Source organism: Calonectris borealis, chromosome Z (genome assembly GCF_964195595.1).
Source record: "Calonectris borealis chromosome Z, bCalBor7.hap1.2, whole genome shotgun sequence".
Taxonomy (NCBI): domain Eukaryota; kingdom Metazoa; phylum Chordata; class Aves; order Procellariiformes; family Procellariidae; genus Calonectris; species Calonectris borealis.
This window is the reverse complement of record NC_134352.1, coordinates 73,079,993-73,092,909: the sequence shown is the minus strand read 5'-3', so window position 1 is coordinate 73,092,909 and position 12,917 is coordinate 73,079,993. Positions and strand designations below refer to the sequence as shown.

The following is a 12,917-nucleotide window of genomic DNA, read 5'->3' as shown; positions in this document are numbered from 1 at the left end:
TTTATTTAATGCACCAAAAAACACTTCGACATGTTCAATATACATTGGTCACGAAACACCCAAAATAACTTAATATAATGAAAAAATAGAAAGTACGAAATACTTTCTCTAGACAAGAAGCGTAGAAAATAATGAAGAGATATTGCCAGAAGAGCAATTATCTGAGTTAAATACCAAGCAAAAGCCTAACAGAAATACTATTAGAAAGATGTAGTTCACATGGACAGCACTATTCTGTAGCATCAAATACTGCACGTTATAGCTCTATGCTAATTTTGTCCTACTAAGCAAGTAAGACTTCTCACTCACAGCACATCTTTAGAATTCTTCTTATAGCTTTATGCAATTAAAATATATCTTTACTATATTATTAATATAATTACCTTCTGATTGTTAATATTTTCCCTTGCAGTTTGGTACCGCCTACAGTTGTCAGATAATCTTTCACGAACATGAAACATCCAACACAACGCACATAGTTCTCTGAACCAACCTATGACACAAACATGCAATATGGTGAGATTCTGTTTAAATAAATGAAATAAAACAGCTTGAGATTTTTAGCTAAAAGAAAGGAATTAACATTATCTTAACAGTAATTAAAGAAAAAAATTACTCATTCTTCAGTTTTCAATAGTGCTCTGCAGCTAGAGCTCTTTAGTCCCACTTAGCGTTCATGTTTCAAATCTGTCAGATCTGTAACACACACAGCAATCCACAACAGGAACTTTCAGATTAAGAGTTCTGATAACCAACATAAAAGCTGGAAAGAGAACGTGTTTCTGCACACATTGCCGTATACTATTTCAAGCTAATACGAGTTTCTTTGCACCTGTGGATTCTCACTTGTGTTCTTTTCTCTAGCCCTAAATTATTCTGTTGTAATGCATACAGACCTAAAATTTTACAGGTAATATCATCAAATTGATGGTCTCCAGAAGAGGTAGATCTATAGAAAACAGTGCGGAAATTGGAGTAACGAAGCAAAGTCTCTGGGAGTGGACTCAGTGATGGAAGAGATCCTTTCATTCTAATCTATAGATAGTAAAAATAAACAAATAAATGATCAATTTTTTAAATATAATTTGCCAATTTATACATGTATCAACAAATTCTGTTGCATTTTGTTTGCATGTCAAAATGGAAATAAAAATCAGTTAAAGTTTTGTATGTATCACTACTAAATGTACAGCATCTCAGTTAATAGCAGAATACTGCCAAGATAAGTCAAATTCCCTTAAGCTTGCTTTCCATTTTCTTCAAAACAGTATTCTGAAAATCCATTTAAAGGAATATGTTTAGTATGAGCTATGGCACAAAAAATGCTTTTGTTTGCATGATACTTGTGATACTTATGATTACCATGAAACACAAGAGCAACAACATGTAAGAAGAACTAAGATCACAATTAAAAAACCAGTTTATTCCAGTACAGTTCAGGCTGCTGTCAACCAAGGCAGACTAGTTTTCTCTCCTGTTTCAGTTGCTACTTCTGATCAGCTCCTGTGCCAGCATTAAGCATTAAGTGTAACCATGCAATGAGCAGAAAGAAGGAAATATCTGTCAGCCAGACCAGTTCCAGATCTGGATCACTGGACGAATGCTGGTGCAGGGGGGTTGAGAGAAGGCAGACAGTCACACACACACACCCTTCTGTGGCAAGTCAATCTTCTGTAAGTGGCTGTGTATCAATGACCTAAGAAAAGCCTAAGGTTACAAAAAAAGTTTTTATCAATATATTCTGAGCTTGGTTCTGTGCAAACAAAATGCACATGAATAGAATGAGATCTTATAAGGTCTGCGCTCTGGGCACTAAGATGACCACTTTACCTGAAGTGAGCATCACGTTCTCTGTTACGTATTCAACCCTAAATGATCTGGAACGTGCTTCCAGCTAGCAGCTATAACTCCAATTAAAATCAGCTTGTTTCTTTCAAATGGAGAAAGAAATTAGTTTGTACGTTACCAAGTAGGTACAGAAAGATATATAGAAGGAGACACTTCTATGAAGTAAGATACCCTATATCTTTAAGTTCTGGTTTCCTAAAAGAATCGAACATTGAGTGTAAGACTAGAAGATGTAAAAAAAATTACATCATCAAAGTCCAAATGAGACTGAATGCTTCTGCAATGCAATTGCAAGCGTGTCAATAATATTCACTAATGATAACCAAGTTACAAAAAAACGAGTTAAATGCTTACTTTTTGCATAACTTTTCTTGCCCACTTCAGTTGTGCAATATACCACTGCGCTGCCGGGCAGGAACAACAAGCAGCCCGAAAGAGCAAGATAATTCGCTGAAGGACTCCTGACACTTTCTGACGACTTTCTCTCTCAATTTTTAAAAGAATGTCATTGCAGTCTTCCTGAAAAATGCAAATTCAAACAAAAAAACAAGCCTCAAAATTAGAAAGGACATACACAATAAGGAATCTCATCTAAACGTTGTTTCTCTCCTAAGAATATTCCCCTTCTTGAGAGCATAGATCCTTTATGGAAAAAACACAGAGGCACACATACTTTCTTACCACTGCTATGAAGTAAATGAATTGACATGCTAAAAATAGACAGAAAAATGAGCTGAAAGGAACCAGAATAAACATCATGATTATTTCATAAATATATTCAAACAAAGACCCATGAAACTTCTATCATGCACACTTACTTCACTGAGAGAAGCTGGCTGAGGACAGTATAATGGTGGTGCTGGAAGATAAAGCCCATCTGGAACTAAACCATACAACTTTCTACTAAGATCCTTGGCAGAATCCATCAAAAGCTGAAAGGTCTCTGAGAGAATATCAGCATCTGCCATAACAGCTGCTTTCAGTAGTTCCTGTATTGAACTATAAAGAACATTTGCATCTTCCTCTTCAATGGGATCTGTAAAATATTAAGCACAGAAATTGAGAAATTAATTGACTCAATTAAAACATGGCCTTCATTCTGAAATTATGAGGTTACGTTCTCAGAATTTGCATTTGTCTTTTACAATGTATACATTGCATCTACTTGCTTTAAGATAAGATCTCTCGCATTTGAAAACAGTATTCAATTATTAATTTTAGTTTTTGCCACATTAAGGGGGAAGCTATTACCTCTCTCAATAGAGAACTGAACTTTTCAGCCACGCATTTGCTTGGCATAAAATTCTGGCAAATTCATTCTCACAAACTAGGTATACTATTAATAACGACCATAACAACTCTTGCATCAGTGAGCATGATGATCAAGGAAAGAGAAATGTATTTGTTTGATCTCTTTTACATATTATTACATTTTTGCCTCATCTCCTACGAGTAGCAGGACCTTTAACATACATCATTAATTGGTTCTTGAAACTTGCATAATATTATACTTCTCTACTTCCATTTCTACTCGTCCTGCTTGTCTTGAAAGATGTGCTGCCAAATCTTTCCACTACCTATCATACTTACAGATTATTATATAGAGCATGTGTATGTTTGTGTGTCTGTTTGAAATAAAATCCTTGGAAATGCGTACAAAAGAAGAATCTACACAGTGTTTGGGATATGGCTTAGATAAAGATTAATTAACATCCACCTGCTGACAGGAACTTGAAACGTGGCTTCCAAACACACAAAAAGAGAGTAAGGAATAGAGATCGTGCCAGTAAACTTTCTGTAAAATGTAAACAAGGACAGGTTGATCTAGTTAATTGGAGGAATTTCAGCAGTAAAGTATTAAGTTAGCTTATGTGATAAAAAGCTCATATACAGACATACAAAGGAGCACAGAGACAACAGCAGGTAGGGGAACTTGAATAATACCTAGACCCATCTACTCACAGTAGAAAAATAAACCCGTGAAAGGCTCATCTCCACAAGCCCAGAGATGCACAACAGCAAATTATATACTCAGAGAAACGGACACCCTGTCCACGCTCTTCCCAGAAGAGCCATCAGCCCCACTGTCCAGGTATGGAACCCATGAAGATGAGCCAATGGGAGCGGCTCTCTTCAGTACCTTTTGGCTTGAGAGGGTTACTGTCAAGAAGGACAGGACATACTATGGGATGCAGGGGAAGAGCTTTTTGGGATTGCACAAGGATCATTATGGGATCTTTAGGAAAGAAACCAAAGGTATGGCATGGAGTTGTTAGCAGCCTCACCTCCATTGGGCCCTGTCAGCACAGATCTATTTTCCTGGGTGAGGGACTCTCTATTCTGTGTGTCTGTGTATAGAATTTTAAGAGCCAGCACCTGGAGCGGGACCACAGGTCAGAAAGCCTGTGTGGCTGGGATGCCAGCAACTGCAGAGACTGGAGTTAAGTCAAATCAGGTGCCAGCAACTGGAGTGGGACCGTGGGTAAGAGCGCCCATGTATCCAGCAACTGGAGCAAGTGAGGCTATGTAAGCGAACGTGTGAGTGCTAGCAAGTATCAAGTCAGACTGACTGATGAGCAAGTGAAGCACCCTGGGAGCTAGGCGTGTGTGCACCTCGCTCTTGCAAGAGTGAGACCACAGGAGTTGTCAGTGACTGGAGGGACCAGTGAAGACCTGGCCAACTGCCAGAGACAATTGGGAGACCTGCTTGTGTGTCTCCATGTCTCTAAGGACAAGACAAGGGTATTTGGATACTGGAGGGACCAAGGGAGTCATGACCACCTGCCAGAAAGACAGTGTGTGCTCAGGTGTGTATGTCTCTAAGGGTGAGACACCTGGAAAGACTGAAGATCCCAGACCAGCTAGCTACTGGATGGACTGTATATTCAAGGCCAGCTACTGTGTGGGTGCGTAGAGAGTGTGTGCATGGGGGGAAGAGGGTACCTGTGAGTGGGTCTGTACCAGAAAATGGAGTGGGGCTGGGGCTTTGGGGCCTCATATACACAGATGCCAGCAACTTGGGAGACTCAGCTACTGGGTCTAAGCCCAGCTATTGGAGGGATCCACATTGTACATATATGTATGCATATGCAGACCTTCGTCCTGACCAGCAAGAAAGGGAAACAGGATTAGACTGTTGGTGCTGTTTGTGCGAGTGCGGAGCATATCTGGAGGTGCTGATCTGTCTGGCCAGCTGTATATAGGTGTTGAGTATATGTGTTTGTTTATGTGCCTACTGGGAATACATTCTCAGCCTTGCTAGCTGTTGGAACTGGGGGCATGGAGCTGTCAGGCTATGAGATACCAGCCCCTCTTCTTTTAACAGAAAGGAAAAAACCTAAACACCGTCATGTAACTAATTTTAAGTATGATGATACTTTCCGTACTGTTAATACATTCCCATTTGCTTCAGGGCATTTTTGTTTGTTTGTTTTAATGAAGCTTCAGTTTTCTTCCAAAATGAAGTTAATACCAAATATAGTCAAATAAGGTTTTGGCTGATACGCACAAAGAAGACAAGATCGATAATACAGTTGATTTTTAGAATGATCAAAGCCAAAACTGAAACCCCTATAAAAGTAAAGTATTTGAATACATTCTAACAGTAATGCACACATTGGAGAAGATGAGGTAATTGTTTCTTTTTAAGACAGTGTATAACACAGAATATGCAGTGAAATAACATGAAAAATATAAATAATTGTGTTTAATTTTATGTACCTGTAAACTGCTTGTATTTAATACATCCTGATGTTTCAGAAGTAACTGGCTGTCCTAACAAAGATTGTAATTTTTCCTGAAAAGTCTGCATTGGTGATAAGCTTAACGGCAGGTGACACTCTGTGCTTTTCAGTCTGAAAGTATAACAAGAAACTGTTCGTTAATTACAAAGTAAAACCTGTAGATAATCTAATGAAGCTCTGTTAAATGAGTATCTAAGACAAAATAACTAATCTTAACATGTTAGGTCCTAGAGTAGGAGTCTGGGAATATGATTTTTGAGGCAAAGGATATGCCTTGTTACAATAAACTTCATGCAAATAACATTAATAACAAAATATAGTATACTAATTCCAAGGTCAAATTTACCTTGAGAATTCGTCAGAGTTCTGACAATACAGCTGGTAGGCCACACCAATTGAAACAGACAGTTTCCAGTCCCCAAGTCTGTGTGTAAACCACACAGCCTCTGGAATGAGTCCACCAATAAAGAACAAATCAAGAGTATATTCAGTTGTCCACACAGACGAAAGGTTCTGGTCCCTAACAGCTCTGGTAACCAAACAGTGTTGCAGCGGAATAATACGAGGAGATAAGTCTGTGACACAAAAAACACATATTTTGAAGTTTAAATAAATCTGCATGCTATCAGATGAATAATCTAGAATTCATATGTTCACATTGCTTTTGGATTTATTGCAGTGTACAATTGCTCTTTGCTTTATTAGAGGCACACTACAGGGTTTATCTGCAGCAGGCAGATGCAGCTCATGCTATGATGTAATAGAGAGGTCAGAGCAAGCTATTTTTCTGCTTAATAATGTGGGATATGAAAGCATGTGCAAAACTTGTGGGTTATTCTTACTTTAAAGATTTAATCACACTGAAGGAATATCTGCAAGTATGCTACACATGCTTAGGATATTCCAGAGGGTATACCTGAGATAAGTGGAAATTCTGAGAGTTTTCCTAGTGTACCCATACTATTTGTACTCACTGTGCTGCTTACGGCAGAAGATAGAAAGCTACAATGCTTTTTCGAGAAAGAATAGTACATTATTTTAAGAAATAAAGACAAACTGAAGACAAATTTAGTATCTCCTTGTTTCTTGAGGTTTAGAATTGTTTTCCAAGGTTTTACTTCCTGGTTTTCCTGGAGAGGCATTGATAACATTAAGTGTATGGAGTTATTTGCTTCTCTTGCAGTTTCTGTTTACTGTTGAGGCAATGACATTATTTAGGGAAATATTCACACTAATCCACCTTGTGCAACGCAATTTTTCCAAGATTGTCTCACCATGTACATGGATCTTTGACTAATGCAAGTATTAAAATCAAGGTCTTATTTTGTAGGTTTTAGCTGGAAAGTTGTCCGATTAAAACATCCAAAAGACTGTGAAGAAATATATACTAGTGCATGTTGTAGTACAGAAACACTAAAAATAGTCAATAGTATTCAAATACACTGCAGAAAATCTAATCAATCAAATCAAGTTAATACTGTAGAGAAATATCTGGCAACTTATCAACTTACTAGTAGAGTACTTACAATACTTCCAAGTAACTCTTCATTTAGTGAACATTAAATCACTTTGAAAAATTAATTGTGAAACCAAAAATTTCCTAAGAAGGGAAATCTTTAAACAGAATCTCTTGCAGAAAATAGATGAACCACCCATTGTGATAAACATTAATTCTCAGAAAAACGCTGAAAAGCAGGACTTAAACTCACAATACTGCTTGGGTTCAACAACAAACCAATTTGACATTTGTACTGATGATATGGTGTCCGAAGCATTTTGGCTTCCAAGAGCTTGACTGTCAAAGAAGCAAAAAATGCTTTCCTCTGGCTTTTCAGTCTGGGTCACACCATATCACAGATCTAATTCAACTATTTGTTAAGCACTGCTTTTTCTCCCACTTTTGGGAGGATCAAAGTCAGTCAGAGCCACATCTTTGGGCAAAAGTAGTGCAAGAACCATGAAATTCTAATGCTGCTCAATTTAGGTGAAAAAAAATACAGCATCCTTTTACCTGAACATCAGATTTAGATCACTAACCTCAAAGTATGGGAAAAAATAAAAAAAAAACCTTGAGAAAAAAAAATTAATATATTGGGAGGCAGTCCTGAAGGGCAAAGGAGTCCAGGAAGGCTGGACATTCTTCAAGAAGGAAATCTTAAAGGTGCAGGAGTCGGCTGTCCCCATGTGCTGAAAGACGAGCCGGTGGGGAAGACCAGCCTGGCTGAACAGAGAGCTCTGGCTGGGACTCAGGAAAAAAAAAAAAAGTGAATTTATGACCTTTGGAAGAAGGGGCAGGCAACTCAAGAGGACTACAAGGATGTTATGAGGTTACGCAGAGAGAAAATTAAAAGTGCCAAAGCCCAACTAGAACTTAATCTGGCTACTGCCGTAAAAGACAATAAAAAAAGTTTCTATAAATACATTAGCAACAAAAGGAGGGCTAAGGAGAATCTCCATCCTTTACTGGATGCAGGGAGAAACATAGTGACAAAGGATGAGGAAAAGGCTGAGGTACTTAATGCCTTCTTTAGCAGTAAGACCAGTTGTTCTCGGGGTACCCAGCCCCCTGAGCTGGAAGACAGGGACAGGGAGCAGAAGGAAGCCCCCATAATCCAAGGGGAAATGGTTAGTGACCTGCTACACCACTTGGACACACAAGTCTATGGGGCCGGATGGGATCCGCCCAAGGGTACTGAGGGAGCTGGGGGAAGTGCTCACCAAGCCACTTTCAAACATTTATCAGCAGTCCTGGCTAACTGGCGAGGTCCCAATTTACCGGAGATTAGCAAATGTGACGCTCACCTACAAGATGGGTTGGAAGGAGGATCCAGGGAACTACAGGCCTGTCAGTCTGACCTCAGTGCCAAGGAAGGTTATTGAGCAGATCATCTTCAGTGTCATCACACGGCATGTACAGGACCACCAGGTGATCAGGCCCAGTCAGCATGGGTTTATGCAAGGCAGGTCCTGCTTGGCTAACCTGATCTCCTTCTATGACACGGTGACCCGCTTAGTGAGTGAGGGAAAGGCTGTGGTTGTTTTCTACCTAGACTGTAGTAAAGCCTTTGACACCGTTTCTCACAACATTCTCCTGGAGAAACTGGCTGCTCATGGCTTGGACGGGCGTACGCTTCGCTGGGTAAAAAATTGGCTGGATGGCTGGGCCCAAAGAGTTGTGGTGAATGGAGTTAAATCCAGTTGGTGGGCAGTCACAGGTGGTGTTCCCCAGGGCTCAGTATTTGAGTCAGCTGTGTTTAATATCTTTATCAATGATCTGGATGAGGGGATCGAGTGCACCCTCAGTAAGTTTGCAGACGACACCAAGTTGGGCGGGAGTGTTGATCTGCTCGAGGGTAGGAAGGCTCTGCAGAGGGACCTGGACAGGCTGGATCGATGGGCCGAGGCCAACTGTATGAGGTTCAACAAGGCCAAGTGCCAGGTCCTGCACTCGGGTCACAACAACCCCAGGCAACGCTACAGGCTTGGGGAAGAGTGGCTGGAAAGCTGCCCAGAGGAAAAGGACCTGGGGGTGCTGATTGACAGCCGGCTGAACATGAGCCGGCAGTGTGCCCAGGTGGCCAAGAAGGTCAACAGCATCCTGGCCTGTATCAGCAATAGTGTGGCCAGCAGGACTAGGGAAGTGATCATCCTCCTGTACTCGGCACTGGTGAGGCCGCACCTCGAATACTGTGTTCAGTTTTGGGCCCCTCACTACAAGAAGGACATGGAGGTGCTGGAGCGTGTCCAGAGAAGGGCAATGAAGCTGGTGAAGGGCCTGGAGCACAAGCCTTATGAGGAGCGGCTGAGGGAACTGGGGTTGTTTAGTCTGGAGAAAAGGAGGCTCAGGGCAGACCTTATCGCTCTCTTCAGCTACCTGAAAGGAGGTTGTAGCGAGGTGTCTTTTCCCAGGTAAAAGTGATAGGATGAGAGGAAACGGCCTGAAGTTGTGCCAGGGGAGGTTTAGGTTGGATATTAGGAAAAATTTCTTCTCCGAGAGGAGAAGAATAGGAACAGGCTGCCCAGGGAAGTGGTGGAATCACTATCCCTGGAGGTATTTAAAAGACGTAGTCATGGTGCTTCGGGACATGGTTTAGTGGTGGACTTGGCAGTGTTTGGTTAACGGCTGGACTCAATCTCAAAGGTCCTTTCCAACCTAAATGATTCTGTGGTTCTATTCTATGCATGACATAATTCAATTGCACACATCAAACTATTAACTTTAAATACAGAAAATATTTTCAATAATCAGAGAGATGCAAAACATTAATCCCACACACAGACACACACACTCCTCAACAAAAAAATCTGGAAAAACTGAGTTATTTTATCTTTACAGTTAACGGTGCTGAGTCTATAAATCACCAAGTTAAAGCATAACAGACAGCATTGATATACATGTAAAAAAAATGGTAAGAGTTAAGCACAGCAAATTAAACTGCTTTTTGAGAAAATACCTCGTTTGATGTGAAGTGGATGTAGAATGTCAACATTGTGAGGGGGAAAGATATAGAGCAGCTGATTTGTGAAATAAGCGGCCATGAATCGTGCCATAGATCGAATCACAGCCATAGCAGTTTCAGTATGGACATCTGTTACCATCCATAGTTCATGCTGAAAATACTTGGTATCTAAAAAAACAGATATCAAATTAAAACATTATGACGAAAATTATTTTAAATTTGAATGCTAAAATTGTTCAATCACAGCTTGTAAAACATTTTTTAAAACAAGCAAACTGTGGTATTACTTAATTTCTTGACAAGCTTTCAAGACTTACAGAGCTTAATCTTTTACACTAATTACACATTATATTAATATCAAAAGACTTTTATACTAGGTTTTTAATGACTAGAGATGGACCTCTAGTATCTAAATTTAGGTCAGTGCTGAGTCAAAAAACCTACTTAAATTTGGAAATTATATTTCATATTCTGACTTAATAGGAAAAAACGTTACAAGCATCTGCAAAAAAACTCCACTGTCAATTTAGGACTGGTGACCCATCTAAAATCCACTATTTTGTCATGTTGTATCACAAAAAAAAATCTTATATCAATATAAAATGAAATCACATCATTTCCCCCTTATTTTTCTTATCCAAAGTCTTTTCTTGAGCAGATTTGAATCTAAGAACATTTAACAGGCCATGCTTTCACTATTAATTATACAATTAAAGTTGCCTAAACACTTACTCCAACAAGTGCAGCTGAAAGAACACCTTAGGATCAGCAAAAGATCTTTAAAGTCACTGAAAACTTCAGTCCAGTATAAAGAGAAAAGCATGCTGTCAAGCGTGCGTGTGATGGCACAGAAATTAGATAGTAGGTTATTCAAACGGTATCAACATACCTTATCACACTTTCATACAATATAAACGTACCAGAAAATTTTTCCATCTGACTCACTGAGAGCTGTGATCGCCTTAGAATCTCTCCTACCAGATGATCACAGAGTCCCTGAGCCTCACACAAGTTATATTGATACAGGTGGCAAAACAATATTGCAAGATAATATCTACTCTGAAGAAAACATGTTCTTTTTCCTCCTGCATTAAAAGAGAAAAACAGGGCAGAAGTCCATTTGAAAAAGAAACAATAAACACAAAACCAGACACAACAAGTTTGAAAGTACTAGTTCCTCCCTCTCCAGAAACATATCTACGTAAACATATACTCTGAGAAAGAGTACAACTCAGGAGCTGCTATTTTAGGAGGTATGATCCTCCTACAACCTCTAAGTTACTAGGGAGTTAATGCTCACCCGCAACAGTTTTACTTCTAGAGATCCAGCAGTTTTCAAAACACACAGTGTTGTCGTGGTTTAACCCGGTAGAAGGCTAAGCACCACACAGCCACTCGCTCACTCCCCCACAGTGGGATGGAGGAAAGAATCGGAAAAAAGGTAAAACTTGTGGATTGAGATAAAGACAATTTAATAGGACAGAAAAGGAAGGGAAAATAATAATAATGATAAAGAAATATACAAAACAAGCGATGCACAATGCAATTGCTCACAACCCGCCGACCGATGCCGAGCCTGTTCCCAAGCAGCGGCTGCAGCCCTCAACTAACCCCCCCCCCCCCCCCGTTTTTTTTCTTCAGGATGATGTCATATGATATAGAATATCCCTTTAGCCAGTTTGGGTCAGCTGTCCTGGCTGTGTCCCTTCCCAGCTTCTTCTGCACCTCCAGCCTCCTCGCTGGCAGGGCAGTATGAGAAGCTGAAAAAAACTTAGTGTAAGCAGGGTTTAGCAACAACCAAAACATTCTGAACTATTCTCATTCTAAATCCAAAACAGAGCACTATACCAGCTACTAGGAAGAAAATTAACTCTATCCCAGCCGAAACCAGGTCAAGTGTATAATTGTTAAGACACAAAGACAGGAGAGCTAAGGGAGCCTAGCCTTCAAAGAAGGCTTGCCTAAACCACAATGAAATTGCTTAGATATCCACCAAGCTTCCAATATCCTGAATTCTTTCTCCATGAGGTATTCCTCATCATAATAACCAGCAAAAAGTTTTTCTCATGATGCCTGGGAACAGTCTCTGGAATATGTGTTTCAAATCAACTGCTAAATAAACTCCTGCCACAAATTATTTTACTACTCCCCAAACACTAAGTCTTTTGATTTTACAGCTACTAAAGGAATTGATTTCTGTTCATCTCTTTTTCATTGTCTCTTTCTTGCTCAGAAATATACCTAGAGCTTTTCTGTACCAAGTACTTCATAATCACAAGAAAACTCTGATATTAAAACAGAAATGCATGATATTTTCTTAGGGAGCCATCAGACTTAAGTTTTGACTGGTCTCTATTCAAATCCCAGCTTAATTTCAAATATGCATCTTTCATGTGTCTTGCCCCCTTTTTTTGAAGGGCAAACAGAGGGTCACAAATAACTACATAAAGTGATTATACAACTTATCCCCTCCTCCCCCAAAAAAGATTTTATCACTTACCTTTTGCTTTCACTTCACAAAGAGATCTTTTCCAAATGTCCACAGATTCTCTGTATGAGCCTAAAAGGAACTTCTCCTCACCTATAAAAGTCACACATATAACAAATTAAAAGCTCTATGTAGTTAGTTTTACATGTGCAAACACACATGCACTTACTTCAGTATTACAGACTTAAGAAAAGCAGAGGAATATATGTGAGTCTCCAGCAAATTCCTATTCTCAGAGCTAAATCTAAGTTTAAGTTTCAAGCATCTGAGAGATGATGACTTTGAATACCCACCCGTCTTTTTTTTTTTTTTCTAATTGCCAAATCACTATTAAATGAAAAAATCAATTCGGGTTATAATCACTCCTACAAGGTTTTC

The 12,917-nt window shown here is 39.5% G+C and overlaps 1 protein-coding gene across 1 annotated transcript in view; it reads right to left on the bottom strand.

Moving 5' to 3' along the window:
- CPLANE1 (ciliogenesis and planar polarity effector complex subunit 1) overlaps nucleotides 1–12,917 on the bottom strand; it is a 65,752-nt gene that overhangs the window by 35,941 nt on the left and 16,894 nt on the right. Inside the window, exons 14-22 of the mRNA XM_075137787.1 lie at nucleotides 12,552–12,632; nucleotides 10,972–11,136; nucleotides 10,046–10,219; nucleotides 5,938–6,166; nucleotides 5,569–5,702; nucleotides 2,667–2,884; nucleotides 2,203–2,367; nucleotides 897–1,035; nucleotides 384–493 (exon numbers count right to left, since the gene is read on the bottom strand). Coding sequence (XP_074993888.1) covers nucleotides 384–493; nucleotides 897–1,035; nucleotides 2,203–2,367; nucleotides 2,667–2,884; nucleotides 5,569–5,702; nucleotides 5,938–6,166; nucleotides 10,046–10,219; nucleotides 10,972–11,136; nucleotides 12,552–12,632 — 1,415 coding nt within the window. The remainder of the gene's footprint in view (nucleotides 1–383; nucleotides 494–896; nucleotides 1,036–2,202; nucleotides 2,368–2,666; nucleotides 2,885–5,568; nucleotides 5,703–5,937; nucleotides 6,167–10,045; nucleotides 10,220–10,971; nucleotides 11,137–12,551; nucleotides 12,633–12,917) is intronic.